Here is a 22895-nt window from a genome sequence, read left to right on the forward strand (position 1 = left end):
AGTAGGCTACATAATATCTACTTTTATCATTTATTTCAGTGGACTGAAGATTTGTGCTTCTTGCTCAATTTACTTAATGAGCAAATAAAACAACTGAACATTGTAATTTGTTTTACTGTGTAAAAAGTTTGGTTAACTGTTAAATTCTAATTTGGTGTGAGATACATGTAGTGTAAATTACAAAGATAAACTGTTAATCTACCTTTATGACTGTATAACAATAATGCAGTTTATGTGAAATTGCTCTCAGAGTGAAGGTTTAACCAATTTAATTACAATTTATATTGTGTAAAAATATCAACCAGAGAGGATGCTGGCTGAAATATTTTCAGAGTTAAGATGTGTTTAACTGTCTTTTTAAACCAGGGATAAAATAAAGCATAGACCAGAGGATTCAGACCTGAGTTTGTGTACAAGACCCATGTCAAAACATTTATGGTTGCGGAAGAGATTACTGATATAGAACAGATATAGTATGGAATATAGCACAGCAGATAAACTGTCACAATGATTCCTAATGTCAGAGCAGCTTTGCGCTCAGATTTTCTCCTAACTGAACCTTCCATTTCACATTTACCACCCTTAATCAGAGAGTTTATAACTTTCACTTGCTGATGTACTACATAAAAAATCCTCAAATATAAAGTTATGATCAGGATACAAGGAAAAATAAAAGACATGAACAGATCAATGACTCCCCAGGCAAAACCCATCATAACAGAACACTCTCCATAACACAAGTCTGTTCTTTGTGAAGTGTCAAAATATCCACTATTAATTATAAAGGCAGTAATATAAGCTGAAGAGCAAATCCAGCTCAGACAGATGCTTATTAAAGTTTTAGTTGTGGTTATTTTCTGTGGGTACTGTAAAGGGTGACACACAGCCACATAACGATCAACAGCAACTAAAAATAAATTACTGAGAGATGCTGAAAGAGGCACATCAATAAATATTGAATAGAATCCGCATAAAGTGTCTCCAAAGTACCAACACGTCTCAATCAGCCTGGTGGCCTCTATGGGCATGACAAGTCCCATAAGCAGGTCGGCCACAGCTAGAGAGAGAATAATCAGGTTTGTTGGAGTGTGAAGCTTCTTGAAGTGAGAGATGGAGATGATCACTAGCAGGTTCAGAAACACAGTCCATGCTGACAGCAATGATACAAACACATATATGATGTTGTATTCATGTCTGGGGCGTTTTTCCTTGATACATGATGAGTTGATGGCAGGAAAGCAGTATTGAGTCTCATGATCCTCTGTCTCATAGGCCATGAGTGAGTCTCGTCCTGTTAGGAGTTTTTTCTGCTCTTCTCTTCTGCTCTATTGTCGTTTAATTTATACAGTGTCTGGATCAGACCAACCTACCCATGATCTACCGCCCACTCTGATGCTGCATAATGTTATATTATTTATTCATTGTATGCATTAATATATTTAGTCACACAATAATATGGTAAAACGTCTCGGGTTACATATGTAACCCTCGTTCCCTGAAGGACGGAATGGGAGACGTTACGTTGATGTGCCAACGTAATTGGGATCACTTCAGGGAGCCCTATCATCTTCGAGTATCTACAGAACGAGCCAATGAACGTTGGCATGCGTGAATCGTGTCACACACCCGCTCCGCAGCGTGGGTATAAACACGGACACGGACACGGACGCATGCACCCTCGCTGAGGAGCCAAGATCGTGACGGCCGTACAGCGATGGTCAGCAACCGTTGCAACGGGACGTTCCCTTTCGGTCGGTCACGTTCAACGTTACGTTGATGTGCCGACTTAAGCGGGATCCCTATGGAAAACGTCACGGTTGCTGCCACATCCAGTGCCCTACGCAAAACTCTCAGACCCCCAAATGAGTGAGGCGGAAGGCCTGCATAGAGGGAGTTCAAACTGTTGTTCTTTTATAAGCCACACAGTGGGACTCTTGGATAACACTGGGAAAGCGTGCCTTTCTAGGGGAGAGGGACGCTGCGGAAGCCACGTCCTGCCCGAAGGGAGGTAACATGTGGAGAATACACATATGGACTGGCCGGTTAGGGGCAGTACAACATATGGAATGTCACTGGGGTGGCTCCAGCCTGAGAAGGGGGAGACTACACCGGACAGTGACGGCAGAGTGGAGTCTGCCAAGGGAAAGACACGGGCTCACCGCAGGGAGCTGATCGTGGAAGAATACACATATGGGATCACTGCAGGGATCACCAGATATGGGACCCAGCCTAACCCAAGTTACACAAGCGGAGCACTAGGCCTGGCGTCGGACGCTCCGCAACGTCCAACTGCCGAAGGGATGCGGAGGAACTCTACAGGGTTCGCCTAAGTGGGGAACTCGACTGGAGAAAAAAGCGCACGTATCCGCTCCATGTGGAGGGGAGTGGCACAGCAAGCCAACACTAGTGCGGGAACTTCAGTGTTACTGGCTAGTTGAAGCAAGCAAACAGGAAGAAACCGGCTCAACAAGTAGGCTATAAAACCTAGCGAACGTGTTAGGTGTCGCCCAGCCCGCAGCTCTACAGATATCTGTCAGCGAGGAGCCATGTGCCAGCGAAAATGAAAGAACTCAAAAATGTATGTGCCATTACTGAAAACTCATATTTCAATAATAATTAATGACTTTGCCACAAAGAAGTAGATAAACTATAGGCTAGATAAACTGTCACAATGATTCCTAATGCCAGAGCAGCTTTGCACTCAGATTTCCTCACACACTGAACCTTCCATTACACATATGTACGTTGATCAAAGAGTGATGAGTTGATGGCATGCAGTGCTCAGAATTAGAACAATGTGACACTGACCTTAAGATTGTTTATTGATGTTTGTTTCTGTCGTTCTAGTAACAACAAATTTATTATTACTTATTTATTTCAAATAATAAGTCTTCTGAGAAATCATTTACATTAAACTCCGAAGACCAATCATAATTGTTTTAGTTTGTTACTGAGTAAATGTACACCTGAGGGTGCTATTAATTATGTGCTGAATGTAGAGATGAACCATTAATTAAAGGTGTGAACACAAACATGGGTAAACACACAGAGAATGCACTGATGCTCATTACTCAGGGGTCAGTTAAATCATGTTTTGTTTTGATGTATTTTAGAAGTAGAACTTTTATTCAGCAAGTAGCTACACAAAGAATTTCTTATGAACTGTAAAATAATATTTTTGAACTTGTAAATAAAACAAATATTATTGGAGTATATTTTACTATTTTAGTATTTGTATTTCTAAATGTCACGTTCAACTGAATGTGTTACTTGTTCAAGTCAAGTCATCTTCATTTATATAGCGCTTTTAACAATGTAGATTGTTTCAAAGAAGCTTTACAGAGATAAATGTATAATTTAAGGTAAGATTGTTTTGGCTTTATAGCGGTTCTTTAATAAAGTTATTTTCCAGCTAAAGTTAGTTTTGATTGATTCGCTTCGGTCACAACGATCATTTGTTATTAAATTAGGGGCTGCTAAGACGACACCATTCTCTCTACACAAACTTCAAATGCGAACCTGTGAGAAACACTGATGGCGTTCACATGCGCATTAAGAATTGGTTCTATAGTTATGTGCGTTTGCATATATGTGCGCAGGTTTGTAATTCCCTACAAACCAAGCCTAAACAAAGTACTGGTGTTTCCTTATAATTTTGATACAGAATTTAATTTTATTTTATTTTATCAATTCAGGGTAGATACGCGAATTGAGTTTTCCCAACAGCGCTTTATCTGTAGAGTGGTAAAGGGATCCTCCATAAGGAGAGACTAGTTGTTCAAATACATACGTAAAATTAATGGATATTCCAAAGTAATATTTACTTTAGTTTTTGTCATCAAAAATGTATACAGTGTATCTACAGATTCAGGACCCAATACAACCCTAAACACAATACAACCCTATACAATACTAATTAACTTTACAGTACTGTATGTGTGATGACAATGCTACCTTATCTAACTTATCTTTTTTGCAGAGTACAAGAGAATTGAAGATTTTTTTGTTTTATTCTCAACTTGTTAGTTATATCTGTTTTTGATTAACAATTCAGACACAAACAATATTTTTATGTATAATGTTGTATGGTAATGTAATATTCAGATCGTTTTATTCAACTCATTATTGGTATTAAAACTGCACAAATAAATTTATAATTTAAGTGAAAATTGTATCCTAGCTTTTTTTCCAAGTAAATCTTACTCCGATTTTTTATGTGGTGCATGTGCCAACAGTACAGAGAAACACATTCCAACAGAACAAATGAATCAAACAAAAAAGTAAATGTTTAAGCTGACAACTAATGATCTTCTTAGAACAACGAAGTGGAGAATACACATATGGACTGGGCGAATTATCGGGCAGTACAACATATGGAATGTCACTGAGGTGGCTCCAGCCATAACAGGAGGGAGAATGAACCGTCAGAGATGGCAGGGCAAACTCTGCCGAGGGAAAGACACGGGCTCGAACTCAGGGAGCCTTATCGTGGATACACACATATGGATTCCCGTAGGGATACAACATATGGTCCCAGCCTAGCACAAGTTCACTAAGCTTACAAGTGGTAGGCCTAGCATTGGACGCTCCGCCACATCCAATGCCGAATGGGTTGTGGAAGAACTCACAGGGTTCGAATAAGGAGAACTCAACTGGAGCAAGAATGGCGCACATATCCAGTCCATAGGAGGGGAATGGCGCAGCAAGCCGACACATCGAGCGTGCTTACTGTGTCAATTGGCTCGACGCATAGGCTATAAAATCTAGCGAACGTGTTAGGTGTCATCCAGCCCGCAGCTCTACATACATCTGTGAGCGAGGCACCTTGCGCCATGCCCAGGAAGCGGCTACACTTCGTGTGTGACAAGGTGCATCTTGGGATTCATACGCCAAGATGATGGCATCCACTATCCAGTGGGCCAACCTCTGCTTGGAGACAACCTTTCCCTTCTGCTGGCCTCCGTAACAGATGAAGAGCTGATCTGAGGTCCTGAGGCTTTGCGTTCTATCCACATATATCCGCAAGAAGTGGACGGGACAGAGAAAAGCCAGGGCTGGGTCTGCCTCCTCCAGCACAGTGCTGAGGCACCCAGGGAATGGCCGCAGTGTACAGCAGTGCTGTAAACACTATAGTGAAACGCCCACTGAAACCGACACAGAAATATACTTGCTGTGAAAACAGCAGTTGTGTGAGCATAAGCTTGCGGCCACTCGCAGAACGCGCCGTCACACCAACACTGAAGAGAGAGAGTCTTGAAGGAGTCTCCAACACAGTAGCAGTCTTGTAGATTTCAGAAGACAAACAGAAGCTCGGCTCCAAAGTGAAGGATAATACTTCCTGTTTATACCCATACACAAAAGAAATGTATTTGAAATATATTTTCAGAATATATTTTTGGAATATATGCAAATATTTGAAATTGGCCCAATAAATATATTTTAGTTAAATATATGTAAATATATTTTGAAATTTAAAAAGTCAACATCTTCACAAACAAACAACACATTTTCAATTTATTTTTTAGATAGACCACTTCAGCCGTGGATGTGGGCATGGGAAAGCAGTGCTCTACTTCATCCACCCACATTTTTCCTACTGGGCAGGGATCAAACCGGCAACCCTTCGGTTACAAGCCCGAAGCCCAAAGCCCTAACCAGTAGGCCACGACTACCCCTTTAATGACTTTATTGGCCTAAAATGATAACCTGGCAAGCCAGACCTACATCAAGATGTTAGGTCTGGCAACTCACCATAGACACGGCTCAATCCGAGGGGCGGGGTAAACGGCTGTCTTTCAAATTCCCTCTGCACGCAATAGGACAGCGCTTCAACCAACCAGAGCGTTTTCCCAACAGCGGAGCTAACGTTAGTTGATAGATTCAACTTTTGCCATATCTGGCCGGCAAAACTACGAACACATCTTCCTTTTTTAAGAATGACTTAAGTGCCGTTCTTTGCTCTTTTCTCAAAGAAAAACTTAAAGGGATAGTTCACCCAAAAATGAAAATTCTGTCATCATTTACTCACCCTCAAGTTGTTCCAAACCTGTATGAGTTTCTTTGTTCTGCTGAACACAAAGGAAGATATTTGGAAGAATGTTTGTAATCAAACAGATCTCGGTCCCCATAGTAGGAAAAAAATATACTATGGTAGTCAATGGGGACCGAGATCTGTTTGATTACAAACATTCTTCCAAATATCTTCCTTTGTGTTCAGCAGAACAAAGAAACTCATACAGGTTTGGAACAACTTGAGGGTGAGTAAATGATGACAGAATTTTCATTTTTGGGTGAACTATCCCTTTAACTCGAAGTCCTCCAGAGTCGCGGTCAAAGCCGATTCGGAAGACTGTTCTCCAGCAACAGCAGCTCTTCTTTGTTTTCAAGTAGCAGGAACCGTCGCAACTCTGTCGTCATTATGTTAAGCCCGCCCCGCCTACTCTATACACGACGTGATTGGCCTGACCCAATTTAGGTTTTTACAGCTCGAAAGTCAGTGGAGAGTTGCTAGACTGCCCTGGCTGCAAAATACATTTTGCTGCCGCTAGGGTGCGTCTAGATTTCTAGGCTACTAAAATGACAATTTTATGTAGGAAATAACACACAGAAAGTTTTTTTTCCCTATTTTTACAGAATTGAATACAGATATTTAATAGTGTGTGTATGCAGTGTTAGACACTGAGTTCTATCTATTGTTTAAGTGCACTTCACTGTTGGAGTATCATTGTTATACTTGCATCATAAATATTGTGCATATTTTCAATATTTAAATGACTTCAGGAAAGATGTCAATAAAACAACAATAAATCTAATAATTGCACTTAGTGTTAGGTACGTGCCACCTAATATGGCCTAATAGTCCTAGGAAAGCAACTATCTGTCATTTTACATTGCAGTAATTTAAATGTAAGTACAGTATTTATTATAGCTGTGTGTCATAATACAGTAGTGAAATATGGTAGCCTACTGTTGTGTATAGGGGAAAAGGGAGGAATTACTATGATCAAAATACATGTTCGACCCTTCTTTAGCAAGCTAAACATTGGATGATTATATATTTTGTCATATATTTTACATTACATGTTATACATGTAAATATATTTCACACTTAACATCATATATTTTTGTTATATTTCAGAATATATTTCAAAATGATAAATATAAGTGGATAACGTCAATGTATTTGGAATATATGCCACATATATTTTTGACACTTTAAAATATATTTACATATATTTATTTTGTGTATGGGTACCCGCGCTACGGGGCGGGACAGGGCGAGGCGCGTGACGCGATTCACGCATGCCAATGGTCATTGGCTCATTCTGTAGACACTCGAAGATGATATAGGGCTCCCTGAAGTGATCCCAATTACGTTGTCACGTCGACGTTACGTCGAACATGAGCGACTGAAAGGGAACTACTGTATTAAACAACAATACTTTTAAATAAAATCACTTTTCTGTTCATACGTAATAGTTTTTGTGTTTTAAGTTGATTATTTGTTGTTTGCTTGTTTATTTTAAAATGATGAGCCTTTTATATTTTTGTTTGTTTTTATTATTATTTTAGCCATATTGTTTAAATGTCTTATGGTTTCCATACAGAGAAATGCACGTTTCACTTGTTTAAGGCTTTGTGTTAAATGTTTACATTTACATTTGACATTAAAAAGGACTACATGACATACTCAGTGTCTAAATATTATTTGTAAATACATGAACATGAAGGAAATAATACAACCACATATACAGTCAAATCGAAAACACTTAACATGTTAAACATTTATTAATATATTTAAAAAAAAGAAGAAAAAAAAAAGGTCTAGAAACAATAAACTATTGTTTATATCTTTTAACATTAAATGTAATTAATTGGCTGTTTTAAAATATTAAAACATAGTGACTATAGTGACTATTTAAATGTATTGTTTAATATTGTAGATATCAATCCGATCAAAATCCATTTGAAAATAGTTTGTATTTAATAAAAGAACATTACGTGTATAGGTAGCACAACTCTATTAACTGTCTAAGCTCCACTCCTCACTTCTGTCCTGTGGCTGCTGGTCTGAAACTGCTGGCACTGCAGATCTGCAACTGGATATTATTGGCTTTGATCATACAGCTGATTATGAAAACAGTAACATCTCTGAATCCCAAATACTCCACATTAGCAAAGCTTATTGAGGAAGAGACTGAATCAGTAACTATTCAAACTTGAACGTGACTTTGAGCAAAATGTATTTGTTATTGCAAAATAAACAAATACACAAAATACAAAATAAACAGTATGCAAACAAACCATATACACTGATAATATTCATTTGAAGAAAGTCATATATGGAGTGACATGAGGGTGAGAGTTCTATAAGTCACTTAAGAGGGAACATCGTGATCAAAGGTGGATTTGGTCCCATTTTCTAAATATTTTTTTAAATAAAGTGTTAGTTTTTTGGTAATGTTTAAATAATAAAGCCTCGAAAAGAAACAAACACAGGACTAGTCAAGGTTTGGTTTATGCTATAACTGATTAAACAGATTGTCCATTATCAGTAAAGAAAAAAAAAAGAAAAAAAAAAAGGAAAACCTAACAACAATTATGAATTATCTGTAAAAATGTTTACAAGAGAGGATGCTGGCTGAAATATTCTAAGAGTCAAGATGTGTTTAACTGATATTTTAAACCAGCGGTAAAACAAAGCATAGATAAGAGGATTCAGACCTGAGTTGGCATACAAAGTCCATATTAGGAATGTCATTGTGGCAGAAGAGATCACTGAAGTCTTTGTTAAAGACATGACAAAGTATGGAATCCAACAAAGCAAATAAACTGTCACAATAATTCCTAATGTCAGAGCAGCTTTACTCTCAGATTTCCTCCTCACTGAACCTTCCATTACACATTTACCACCCTTCATAAGAGAGTTTATAACTTGCACTTGCTGATGAACAACAAAAAAGATCCTCAAATATAAAGTTATGATTATGGTGCAAGGACAAATTAAAGAAATGAACAGATCAGTGACCCTCCACGACAAATTAATTATAAAATAGCATTCTCCATAGCACAAGGTTGCTCTTTGTGAATTGTCAAAATATCTGCTACTAATTACAAAGGCCATATTGATACTCAAGCAGAAAATCCAGCTCAGACAGATGCTCAATAAAGTTTTAGTTGTGGTGATTTTCTGTGGGTACTGTAAAGGGTGACACACAGCCACATAACGATCAACAGCAATTAAAACTAAATTACTGAGAGATGCTGAGATTATCACACTGAGGGTCATAGTGAACAGTCCACAAAAAGTGTCTCCCAAGTACCAACACGTCTCAATCAGCTTGATGGCATCCACAGGCATAACAATAAGTCCAACTAGCATGTCGGCCACAGCCAGAGAGAGAATAATCAGGTTTGTTGAAGTGTGAAGCTGCTTGAAGTGAGAGATGGAGATGATCACCAGCAGGTTCAGAAACACAGTCCATGCTGACAGCAATGAAAAAAACACATACATGAAATTGTATTCATGTGTGGAGCGTTTTCCCTTGATACATGATGAGTTGATGGCAGGAAAGCAGTATTGAGTCTCATGATCCTCTGTCTCAAAGGCCATGAGTGAGTCTCCTCCTGTTAGGAGTTTGTTCTGCTGTCCTTACTGTCCTTTTATTTATACAGTTTCTGGATCAGATTGACCAACCCATCTACCGTCCACTGATGATGCAATGACATAATTATTTTCTTTTAATAATTCCAATCTTGGTAGTCAAATTACTGTGCATTAGAGCCAAAAATGAAGACATGCGACTAAAAACTTTGCTTTTGCACGATGCTATATCCACATCTAAAAGAACACTGACATACTGAGCAGTGAAACTTGAAGGGGTGCTATTATTCTTTTTCACTTTAGTTAGTTTGTATTGTTGCTGTTTTTGCATAAAAAAGATCTGCAATGTTACAAAGCTCAAAGTCACTCCAAAGGGAAATATTTATTTAACAGAATCCCCTTTCCAAGAACTATAACAAGCTACTTGTTTGGACTACAACGCATTTTTTACAGATCTTATGAAGTAATGATAACAATAATGTTACTAATTCAAATAATCTCCACCCACAGAATACATGAAAAAGTGGGACAAAGCCTGGTTTAGCTGTGTTAGGGAATACAGTGTTGTCGCTATGTCAAAGATACACTGTTTTTTTACACTGTTAAAAATTATTGTAAACACTGTTCTTGAACATTATAACCCCAATGTTTATCTGTGTGCTGCACATTTTACGGAGAACTTCCAGAACCAGTACAATGCAGGCAACACACAAAAGCATCTCCTGAAACGAAGCAATTCCCACTTTGTCAGGACAATCTGTTTTATGTGGACAATAAACTTGCAAATGTCTTATCATTTGTAGTTGCATTTTCTATTAACAGCTCCAATTATAGCTTTATAAGCTTTGCTCTGCTCGCCTGCTAGCCAACATTGGTGTTGATATAGTGATTACTGTTGGGTTTAAGCTCTCACTTTTGTAAGGCTATTTCATCACCCCTTAGGAAATTAGCTACAGTTTTGTGATCAATTACTGTTTATATTAACACATTTTTCCGACAAGTATCGTGATTAAATGGTGTACAATGTAACATAAACGACTCTGGGTAAATGCGAATTAGCTCAAGAATATAGGGAATTTTGGAAATATTAATAATCATAACTCATGGTCATAATTCATAAGTCGCATGTACATTTACTTTATCAATTATCGAGATTACCTTGTTCTGTAACTGGTCTGGTCATCAGTCATTCGTCCAGCGAATAAATGTAAGATTATTACAGTTAGGAAGGGGTATCTCTATTTACAAACTCCAAGAAAGTTTTATCTTCTGGCCACGAACATCAAACTTTCTGAGTTTATTAATTAAAACTACTCAATGTAGTCTATAATATCGAACTTGTAGCTTAATTAGATCTTTTAATTTCATTGACTTTATAAGGTGGGTTTTCAAACACAGAGACAGTGAAAAGTATAAATTGATTTTAATAAATGCAAAACTAGAGAGATTATATGAGCTACAAATATAAACGTACGTAAAAATGCAAACAATAAAACATACAAACATTTAACCAAACAAAAACATACGTGATCAGAATGAATGAAAGAAAGAAAGGAAGAACGATATAGAGAGAAGGGAAAAGCTAGTAATTATTACATACAGAAACCTAAGAGCCAGACACCTGAAATCAGCTTTAGAGAGATCAAAAGATACTTGCAAGTCTGTTCTCTGTTCGGGTGAGGCTGAGACAGGAAGGAAGCACGGACGGTGTCCTGTTTCTGCTGCGTCTTCCGGTGTCGCGGGAAGCTTAAAAGGCTCACTGAATGTAACGTTTACCGGAAAATAGGATTCATCTCCCGTGAAGGAAGAGGTAAATTATAACTTAGTTGCAAAGAACGGCAGCTTCTACATGACGCAAGGGTATGCGTCCCAGAGGAGAAGCCAAGGCAAGGCCTGGTCCAGCTGGTTCCGTTGGGAGGAGAAGCGCTGCGCGTGGAGAAGAGGAGGTCAGAGCAAGAGCAAGAGATGAGAGAGAGAGCGAGAAGTGGAGGTCTCTTCTTTTTAAAAGACATCTGTTTACGCCCTCTTTTTGGGACAACAGCAAATCAGGTCTTCTGATCTGAAGCGGGAAAATGTTTCTTTGTGTGAAGAAGAAACGCCTACCTTGACCATATGTCTTATGAGAAAAAGAGTTCATATTTCCTCGTAAGATTGTACACACAGAACAATACATTTTACTGTAATCTCCTATGTGTGACTGGTTGAATTAAAACAGGACGGTCAGACAGATACCAAATATGACAGGTAAGATAGGGGAAACATAACGTTACATTTATATGCATAATCACACACAAATAAAGTTTGATTAAACACACAATAAAATTGTCAGTGTTTCCGTTATGGCAAGTGACGACACTTGAGAAACACAAGAATACATATCAACATTTAGTGGCTTGTTATGTGGGGATATCTGTTTCAAAGTCCAAAGTGTGTTTTGTGTGTGTGCTCTGGAATGTCACGAGGCTATAAAGTCACTAGGAGTTCACGCTGAGCTGGGGGGGAGTCCAGCCACACGGGCGCTGGTAAATTGCCCCGTGGGGAATAACTAACCAGCGCTGTCTTCCTAAGGACAAAGACGATGTGTTCAACACCCACATGATTCACTTAATGTGAAAAGCAGATGTCATTAATGCTACAACAACTTCGTATCTAAGGTTCTGCACGATCCAAAAATGTAGTTCACCCAAAAATGAAAATTCTGTCAGTAATTACTCACCCTCATGTTGTTCCCACCCCATAAGACTTTCATTCATCTTCGGAACACAAATGAAGATATTTTTTATGAAATCTGAGAGCTGTATCACTCCTTCATAGGCTGTTAGGTAATTTCATCTGCCGGCCCAGAAAAGTTAGTAAAGACATTGTTAAAATAGCCCATCGTTAAAGTGACTACAGTGGCTCAACCTTAAGTTTATCAAGCTATGAGAATACTTTTTGTGCAAAAAAAAAAAAAAAAAAAACGACTATATTCAACTATTCATTTTCTTCTGTGTGGGCCTCTGACGTGAGTTCACGAGAGCGCCACGACGCATGCGCGAGAACTGAGAAGATGACGCTCACGATCATTTGATGTCGTTAATTAAAACCAAGCTCAAAATCACATTTTAAAGGGTTTATTGCATGAAAAACAGGCTTTTTAATAAAAAAACAAGTGATCAATGCATAGTTAACAAATGTGAAAAACATCATACTTTACCATTTAAATTCCAACATTGTTTGTGAAAGTTAAATGTAGCAAAATAAATATATAAATAAATACTCAAACCTGAAAAGTTGTGTGGCTCCGTTTTCATTTCATTATCGTTGTTCACTTGACGGCTTAGTTGTAACACTGTGCTACAACTAACCCTGCTGTGTAAAAAATATTTTAAGCCTAGCTAACAGTTGCTAGGAGTTGCTGATTTGTTTCAAATTGGTGCTATGGTTTAGCCAACAAGTTAGATTTGGTGACGTACACACCCAACTCAGAAACCGAAAAAAACGTATGATGAAAAAATGTACTTGCATGGTGTCAAAACACTATTAGAAATCTTATCAAAACTTTCCACAAATCCGCGGGAGACAGTCTTCTGTGTTGTACTGTGCTGTGTTTTGATTGATTCACTTCCGTTGCAAAGATCATTAGTTATTAATGGGGGACATATACCTACCCATTATTAATAGTTATTACACAACAACGTTCTGAACGTTAACAGAAAACCCTTAATGCGCTCCGGCCTGTTCATTTGCACAACAACAGTGCCTGGTGGCTCAAGAATGCAAACCTTGGAATAGGTTCCAAGTAGTGCCTGTATCAGTATCGTTACTGAGCTCATGTACTCGTACTTGTAAAAATGCTCCGGTGTTGATCAGCATTGTAGCTGTCAGTGAGAGAGATCATTTTATTTGGCTGTACAGTTTAGGGAATCGGTGCACAAGAATAAAAATGAAAGTGACGAAAGCAAGCAAATGACAAAGATAAGAAGCCACACACAGATTTTACATAATCTTATCTGAGTATTCCAATACACAAATATTTGTATAATAACATGGTCATCTGGAATGAAGAAAGTAAAGATTTCCTCTCATGCAGGGATAGAAAATACATGCTAGCTGGCTGTGGTCTGTGCAGTGTTTTCAAGTGCAACTTTTTGGCCCAGATGCAGAGGATGTGAGGCAACACAGCAGTCAGATTTATTGCCATTAGTTCTTTAATGTCAGCTTGGTGCGTCACAGCCTATATTCCTTACCCAGGAATCAGGGTATCCACAGGCTGTAGTGGACAAACATGCACACATAAACACTGCTTTAGGCAGGCCTAATCCACCTTTCTTGTTGCTGCAATTTTAAATAATTCAACATTAAATAAGATTTTCTGAACTTTGTGTGTTACTAATTATGAATAATTATCTCATTGGTGGTTTTATATTCATGCTTAATCTGAGTGAAAAGTTTTAAAAGTTTTACAACATTTAATCTCATTAAAACAAACTCACAGACCTCTGGGCACAATGAAACATCAGTGTATTGCGTGTATTTGTTTGTCTATGTTTGCTTCACACCCTTAATGAACAGATCACTGGAGGATTGTCATTGCAGCAGAACTCTGAATACAGAACAGGTGTTGACAGGACCCTCAGGTTTACTTCTAAAAGACATAATAGACACAAGTGAATGTCCCAAGATAATTAGTTTAGTTTCTGTCTTAAGTTAGTAATTGGATTGGTCAAATTAACAAAGATGTAGTCACTGTCAGAATATCACGTCAGTGGCTCATCAACACACAAGAGACACTAATAAAATGTGGCATTTATTTTAAAGAAATATGGCACAAACTGTTTTCCATTGTTTGCTTGGCAGCAAACATTGCAATGTTTGACTTCATTCATTCACAAAAATTACAACTACACAATCTAATTTAAATAATAAAATAAATAAAAACAGTGCACATTCTATTGTTTTTTTAATGTGTTTTTGACTATCATGTTACGCTAATGTGACATTGCAGTTCTTCATCATCACAAAAAGTTTATTATTTGCCTAATATAGGCCTATGTATATATATATATATATATATATATATATGTGTGTGTCTGTGTTTGTGTGCGTGTGTGTTTATATATATATATATATATATATATGTTTGTATAATAGTAACTACATTTGGATTATTAATCAATGTCGAAATAAAGTGAATCTGCAGAGTTTTGCATTCAAATGCATGTAAAGGGAACCGATTGACACTGAGAAGAGTTCAATTCTTCACATGTGCACGCGCTCATGACCGCTGAACATCTGAACACAAACAACGATCAATCAAATGCAGACTGATAATTGACCAAACTGTAATCAAATGTATATTTCTGCAAGCGCGTTCAAACTGGTTAAATGTTTCTAAGGCAGGCATGAGGCATGAGGCATGAGGCAACGAGTTTGCACGCCACTGCGCAATACACACAAATTACCGCGGGATGGCAGGTGTTCATTTCATAAACTGTACTGTAAATAATGGCTTATTTAATGTATAGCCTACATTTAGGTATATGTCCAAGAATTGGTATGTATGACATGGTATCGTGGTGTAGGCTAATAATCTGCTTGGTTGTAAAATGTATTACCTGAATGGAATGAAATCGAATGTATCGTCCTGTGGGATCATTCATTTACAGAAGAGACAGCATACGAAGATGTCGCTGCAAACAAAATGCTTGTTCTACTTGAACCGGCGCTGCACAGACTGACATCAAAGTACCGCGAGAGCGAACAGAGAGCCTAAGTCCCTCCCCTTCCGGTGGACCACCATGGGACCAGACGGGTAATCCATCGACCGGAAGCTGAAGCCGGCCGCGTGCCGCCATCTTGTAGCAGAACTTCACTTGCGTTAGCATTCCATTGACTCCCATTCATTTTGGCGTCACTTTGACAGCGAATAACTTTACATCTGAGGCATTTAAAGACTCCATTGTCCATTATTTATTTCTATAAGAAACACGACACTGTATAAAGGGCTCCATTACCTTCTATGTTACATTATGGCCCTGTAGAAACAGTTTTTGTAAAAATAGGCTAACGATTGCGTCATAACCACTCGACTCTCTGTCGCACAGTAGAGAAATTACCGTACAGACAGGAGGAGAAGCTTGCAGGCAATTGGGGGGACGTCAAGGGAGAAGCCCATAGATATAGAGTCCATAAAAGCAACGGGACAAAATATTTCAACAACATTTTTGGGGAATTGGAAATAATTCGGTATGTGGCAAGTGAATACATAAGAAGTAACATTTATCCACGAACTTTAATAATTTATCTACTTCATTAAATAATGAAGTATGGGTAACGGCCGGTATATTGACGGGGGATGGAGAAATTATTAGGAAATTATACAGGCAATGTAAGAAAAGAAAACAATCTCAATGTCAATCGCGGTTAACGTTCCTTTATTTATTTACAGATCTACGCTTGAAGATGAATGTGATCCCTTTCATCCTGGTCAGAAGCCATCTACAAAATGTCATAGCCTACATAACGTGAAATAAAGAAAAAAGTGGTTTTGACCATGATTTATTAGCCAAAACTGCATGATTTAACACCTAGCTCACAATTATTTATATATTTGAATATTAGCCTATGGGCAAATGTTTTACATGAAGAGATGAAATCATGTAGAACAATAAGCAATTTTAAGAGACTATAAATGAATAGCCTATATTGAATGGATACGAAAATGACTCGAGGGGATATTGTATACTGACAGTATGGTTCCTGGGCTTATATATGTCTGTTTTGGATGGGTTACTATTCGGTTTGATGTAGATAGAAGGAAACGAAGAAGGAGGTTTTTTTTTTTTTTTTTTATGTGTGCGTTTATGCATGTATGTGTGCATGTGCTATTTGAATCACTTTTAATAATTTTGGATGATTGTACATGTTCTTCTATATATATATATGTGTGTGTGTGTGTGTGTGTGTGTGTGTGTGTGTGTGTGTGTGTGTGTGTTCAAAATAAGCTAACTAAACTAACTAACTAAAATTACTAAGTACTGCAGAAAGGCAAACGATTACAATCCAAAAGTAGGCTATAATTTAAGAGTCGATAATAAAATAACTTATAATTTAAGAGTCGATAATAATTCATATCACAAGTTCTTGAACATCATTTTACATAACTTCTTAATAGTATGCATTAACTTAATATGGCGTACTGGCGTTACATTTTAAAATAAATACTATACAAAATAATTAATCAGAATACTTACTCCTGCTCACTCACGCCAAAGAACTCTTTGCTCAAGCTCGCCGTCTCTGCAAGATTAACGTTGGCAGTTTGCACGCACAGCTACTAGAAGATTTACATCTGTCAGACAGGTTGCTCACGTCATCAAGCTTAGTTTGAGTCGGTTTTGAGTCTGCGCGTCAGGAACGGAAGTGCTAAAAAATCGCTAAAAATGGGCTTCACTTGTCTCAATTGAGTTCCAATGAGATGGCTCTGTCCACTTCTTATACTGTCTATGCATGGGACCTTATTTCGGAAAAATATTGTATGGTAGTCAATGGCGAGAGACAACAAATATTTTGAATTGTGCCCTGAATTACACATATGATGTTTGTCAATTTAAAAGATACATTTTAAAGTCAAGAAAGTCGCAGTTTGATGTAAAACTGTTGAGGTATAAGACTGTGAAAATACGTAATTACAAAGACTACAAACCCAAAAGGCGCACATGTGACACGTCATACATTTTCTCTCAATGAATGAAGCTAACTTTACTGAAGCTAATGTCTGTCATTTTTTCTATAGTCTTATGTTATAATCATAACTTTACGCCATCATGCCTGAGTGTTTTGTACCAGACTGCACACATACGAGCAACGGATCTTGCTCGTTGTTTCGCTTCCCGGTTGATGAAAGGACCAGGGGCCCATTCTTCGTACGTCGCTAACTCAGTTAGCTGGATTTGATTGTTGACGATTTGGCATGATCTTGGATTGTTTGGTTCTTCGAAGCTCATCCTGGTCCTCAACAGGTCCATAAGCTTAAACCTGCTCGGGAGCAGGCTTATTTCATGTAAACAGGATTAGATTGCAGCTTTATAAGCGGAGCTGATACGGGAAGTCCAGCGCAGCGCGATAGTGCACTTTCTGAGATGTGTATTTTTTCTCGTGACTCGTGAGATTGTCGTTTACATTATTAAATTGTTGTAAACGCACATTTATTTTCGACTTGTCGGAGTCGGGCTTTAACTGCAGCACAAACTGTTTCCATTGCCCTAAGATTATTTGCGAGTGGCTCTTTCCTTTACACTATTGGAGATGCGGAGAACTTGATGGAAAGTGCCGTCTGTCGTATCATTCGGAGTTTACCTGGCGCTTTTAGGTTTAAAAAACAGTTTTAGATTTTTTGTGTGGCATTTCCAAGCCACTTATGTTGTAAAGCAGTTTTTTTTAAAGCAATTTTTTTTTTTTTTGGCTATCATAATTTTCTATGAAGATGCAATCATGACCATGCCGATTACAGTATGTCACTCAGGCTTCACTAACGTGATTGGTACCATAGACTAAAGGCTACCACAGACTGCCATCAAGGCCTCAATGAAGGGGATTATGTGAACAGAAAGGGGGTTCACAATGTAAATGTGCAGCCCAGTTACTATTGGGATTCTTAATATTCCTGATTAATAATATTATATCAAATAAAAAATAGGCAGTTGACTAAAATCTTCCATATCACAAATGTGAAAGCAAAATGGCCAGGATCTGTGCATGACTTAAGAATTTTCAGAGATTCACATTTATGCACATTATTTGAAAGTGGTAAGAAAATTTCCACAATTAAATATCAAGCTCACTGTATTACATACACTTATGCTGATCCTAACAGAACTGCATTTTTTCATAGGTGATTATGACATGTTCCTGCCTGCAGACAGGTGTTTTATGACCCCATTCCCTGACCCAAATCAGTTACAATGCAGCTCTAGCCAGGACAAGGGCACACAATGAAATGCACTTTGGCTAACTAAAGATTTCAGTGTCTGAAAAGTCTGAGGGTTGCACACCTGACAGGGCCTGTGACATTGTTGCATGTGCCTTATTACACAACATTGCCAAAAAAACAAAACACTTTTCATTAAATGTTTAATAAAAGACAAATATGCTTAGTTCCTTGAGTTTTATTTCAATTGTTCTTTGTAAAGAAAAGCCAGTGGTCAAGTGCCTGCAACAAGAGATATTAGACACATGCCTCATGCAACAAATAAAAAGGAAAAGTTGGCTATACACTGCCCACCTGTAGGCCTATGTCTCCTCTGTCTGTGCAGACTCTTCTGTAGGCCTTTCTGTAGATGTGGAATCCTGCAACTTATATTGCAGCCATAAAGCATACAAGTATAAATTAAGTAAAGTTCTTTATGCACTTGCAGGTAGGCTAGTTCCTCCATATGACAGTTATCTGAGAGGGTTTATTCACTGTCCAGTGCAATGGAAACAAATAGACATTACAAAGTCTTATACTTTCTTTCCTTTGGAAAGTTAGAAAATGTCCACTTACTGCACATATTTCAGCCACCACTTTCTTGGGAACAGATACAAGTGTTGGTGTATTATGTAAAAGTGCACAAAAGAGGAAAACACAATGTCATTACAATGAACTACACTCGGGAAAAATGTGATCAATAACTCATGGCAAAATATTTTTACATTAACATAAGTTTATCAGTTTTCACTTTCACAAGTCAAAGCAATTCATCATTACTCAAGATTTAACAGTTGAAATGACTATACGGCCTTAAATGAATGCAGCAAAAATTATTTTACAGTGTAGGCTACTAAGATCTTTTCTTTTTTTTTCAGCCTTTTTCTTGGTTGCTTTTATAAACAGACAACCATTTATTTAACAGTGCCTTTTATAAGAGACTATAATATAACTAAAAATTACCATTATGTAGAATATTTTTGTACTTCACTTTTATTTGTTCCCATGTTCTAGTGTGGTGACTCTGACATTACAATGAACAAAGTAATTATGCAATTATTAAAATACAAAAATATAGGCTAATAAGTGATAAAAACATCTAACATGGCCACTTCTAACGGATTTAAATTGTCTGCTATTTTTTGCCAGCCCTCTCTCCTGGCTTTTGCAGACTTTGAGGTGTTCCCTGGCGCTTTGATTAAACATTAAAATTCCGAATAAACTTCGACTATTAGTTCTTGCTCTGCTGAGGAGAAAACGAGCCCACGCTGGCCACGCTGAGCAGCCAATAGCAGCGCTGCTGATCAATGTTTCTACTATCGATACATATCCCCTTTTCAACCAGCACATGAACGCGCAATTATCTCAGATAACTCAGTCCAGCTGACCTATACTAATCATATCCAGCAAGTGTGTTCGAAGAACCTAATTAGCCAGATCATGATTAGCAGGATGATATCATCTTGGATGTGTAATTTGATCTCGGATGTTTTAAGCAACGTACGAAGAACGGGCCCCTGGAGTCGTTGGATTAAACACATCAGGTGAGATACATATCTGCGTGGAATATAGCTAAATTACCTAGCTAGTAGCAAGCAATGAACGTTAGCTAGGATTACCACGTTAACTTAGCCATGTCATTTTCATTACTCACAATATTTAACAGTAAGAGAGTAGTCATTATAAGTTAGGAAGAGTTTGGTAAGTATTTAACGTTAGTGAACCCTTTGAAGAGTACTGCCACACCAGTGTGATCATTCTGGAATATACCATTTTGTGTTAAGTTGTGTGAACACTGAAAATTAAAAAGATCAGGCAGTTCAGGGAGAATCGAAAGGCAGGAAGGCAGCCATGCATGTAATTCTTCTGGACAAAGATTTTCAAAGTGATGGTGAGTCAGTCTCCTTTTTTGGCAAGGTAGTTTGATAATTAGTGAGAGAGTGAATGAACAAGTCTGATAGGGAGGAATTATTTATAGTGTTGAAAGTGAGGTGACTTACCTTTTTTGTCTTTTAATTATTTAACCTAATTTGTAAATCTGCTGACACACAAACAGCACCCCACATACAGACACATGTAATGTCACACATTCACACAGTCATCTGAAACCATCTTTACACACTTAAAAAAAGTGTAAGAGTGGCATCTTGTTTTGAAATCGTGTGAATAATGGTTCTTATTCTTCTTTTCCCAGGTCCATCGGCACACCCTATATGGAAGTAAAATACTGCCAAATGTTTTTGAAACAAAAAAGACATTTTAATGCATTGTATTTTTAGGGCTTGCGTTTTTATGGGCTGAAATTCAACATGGTTGAATATTTAAGCTGTGAATATTTCAATTAAAAATATTTCAAACACATTTTCATTATTAAAAGTTCAATAATCCATATTCACCTTTCATATTTCACTTCCAAAATATTCAAACTGTTTAAAAATAACTATAATAAACAACCTATAATATTCAACAGGCATTTTTCGGTCCATTTTATTTCGCTTTGAAAATTCGCTTCCACAAATTCAGTGGTTCAAATTCGGCAGTAAATTCAACATTGACATCCAGGAACTGCAGGAAAAGCAGTAGATTGCCGAGCATACTCTCCATCTGCTGTTAATCAACCTCACCAGCAGGTGGTGCAAAAGCGCGTGTTGTTGACGAAGACCAGCAACAGAACAAGCCATTCATTCATAAAATGAAAATGATTATCTGTGTCAGTATATATGCAAGGCAAGGCAAGGCAAGGCAAGTTTATTTATATAGCACTTTTCATACACAGTGGCAATTCAAAGTGCTTTACATAGAAGAAATTAAAATAATAAAAAGAAATAAGAATAATTAAAACAGTTTAGAAAAATAAAAAATAAAATACAGTACAGTACAAACAGTCGGACGAACATTGGCACAGTGCTCATTCATTAAATGCATAGCTAAACAGATGTGTTTTGAGTCTGGATTTGAAAGTCACTACTGTAGGAGCACATCTGATCTCTTCTGGAAGCTGGTTCCAGCTGCGGCTGGCATAATAGCTAAAAGCGGACTCGCCATGCTTAGAGTGAACCCTTGGTATTTCTAGCTGATATGATCCTAGTGATCTGAGTGATCTGTTGGGTTTATATTCAGTGAGCATATCTGCAATGTATTGAGGTCCTAGGCCATTAAATGATTTATATACCAGTAATAATACTTTAAAATCAATCCTAAATTTAACTGGGAGCCAGTGTAAAGACCTGAGGACTGGTGTGATATGTTCATATTTTCTGGTTCTGCTCAGAATCCTGGCGGCAGCGTTCTGTATGAGCTGCAACTGTCTTATGGTCTTTTTGGGAAGGCCAGTGAGGAGTCCATTACAATAATCCACCCTGCTGGTGATGAAAGCATGAACAAGTTTCTCTAAGTCTTGTCTGGAAACAAAGCATCTAATTCTTGCAATATTTTTTAGATGATAGTATGCTGATTTAGTTATTGCTTTGACATGACTACTGAAACTAAGGTCTGACTCTAGTGTCACACCAAGATTCCTGACTTGATGTTTAGTTGTTTGACCCCTAGAGTGAAGGTATGCGTTCACCTTGAGAACTTCATCTTTGTTTCCAAATGCAATGACTTCAGTTTTGTCTTTGTTTAACTGAAGAAAGTTTTGACACATCCAACTGTTGACTTCATCGATGCATTGGCACAGGGAGTCAATGGGGCTGTAATCGTTAGGCGATAGGGCTAAGTAGAGCTGTGTGTCGTCTGCATAGCTGTGGTAAGCAATTTGGTTCTTTCTCATTATTTGGCTCATTGGGAGCATATACAGGTTGAACAGGAGTGGCGCAAGAATTGAGCCTTGAGGGACTCCGCATGTCATGGATGTCCACTCAGACTTATGATCTCCTATACTCACATAATAACCTCTCCCATCTAAGTATGACCTGAACCATTTTAGGACTTTCCCAGAAAGCCCCACCCAGTTTTCCAGCCTGTCAAGAAGTATGTTATGATCGACAGTGTCAAATGCAGCACTGAGGTCGAGTAGTACCAGCACTGATAATTTGCCTGAATCAGTATTTAAGCGAATATCGTTTATTATCTTTATGAGCGCTGTCTCTGTGCTGTGGTGCGGTCGGAAACCAGATTGAAAATTGTCAAAGTATCCATTCGAGCATAAGAATTTGTTCAGCTGATTGAAGACAACTTTTTCAATGATCTTGCCTATGAAAGGAAGATTTGAGATCGGCCTATAGTTGCTTAATATGGTCTTATCCATATTGTTCTTTTTCAGGAGGGGCTTGACAACTGCAGTTTTCAGGGAGTTTGGAAAACTCCCAGAGAGAAGTGAGGCATTTACCACTTCTAGAA

The 22895-nt window shown here is 37.9% G+C and overlaps 2 protein-coding genes across 2 annotated transcripts; both read right to left on the reverse strand.

The window, feature by feature from the left end:
- Window positions 1–272: 272 nt before the first annotated feature.
- LOC311076575 (trace amine-associated receptor 13c-like) lies at window positions 273–1310 on the reverse strand (the record flags this gene model as incomplete). The annotated part of the gene is made up of 1 exon (XM_084104913.1): window positions 273–1310. Exon 1 carries the CDS (start codon window positions 1275–1277, stop codon window positions 273–275), a length of 1005 nt encoding a protein of 334 aa, XP_083961039.1. The 5' UTR covers window positions 1278–1310.
- Window positions 1311–8507: 7197 nt separating this feature from the next.
- Window positions 8508–9640, reverse strand: LOC311076574 (trace amine-associated receptor 13c-like). Its single transcript, XM_084104912.1, has one exon. The coding sequence runs from the start codon at window positions 9611–9613 to the stop codon at window positions 8600–8602; it is 1014 nt and encodes a 337-aa protein (XP_083961038.1). The 5' UTR covers window positions 9614–9640; the 3' UTR covers window positions 8508–8599.
- Between the last annotated feature and the right edge of the window lie 13255 nt (window positions 9641–22895).

Source organism: Abramis brama (assembly GCF_963993115.1).
Source record: "Abramis brama genome assembly, chromosome: 25".
Taxonomy (NCBI): domain Eukaryota; kingdom Metazoa; phylum Chordata; class Actinopteri; order Cypriniformes; family Leuciscidae; genus Abramis; species Abramis brama.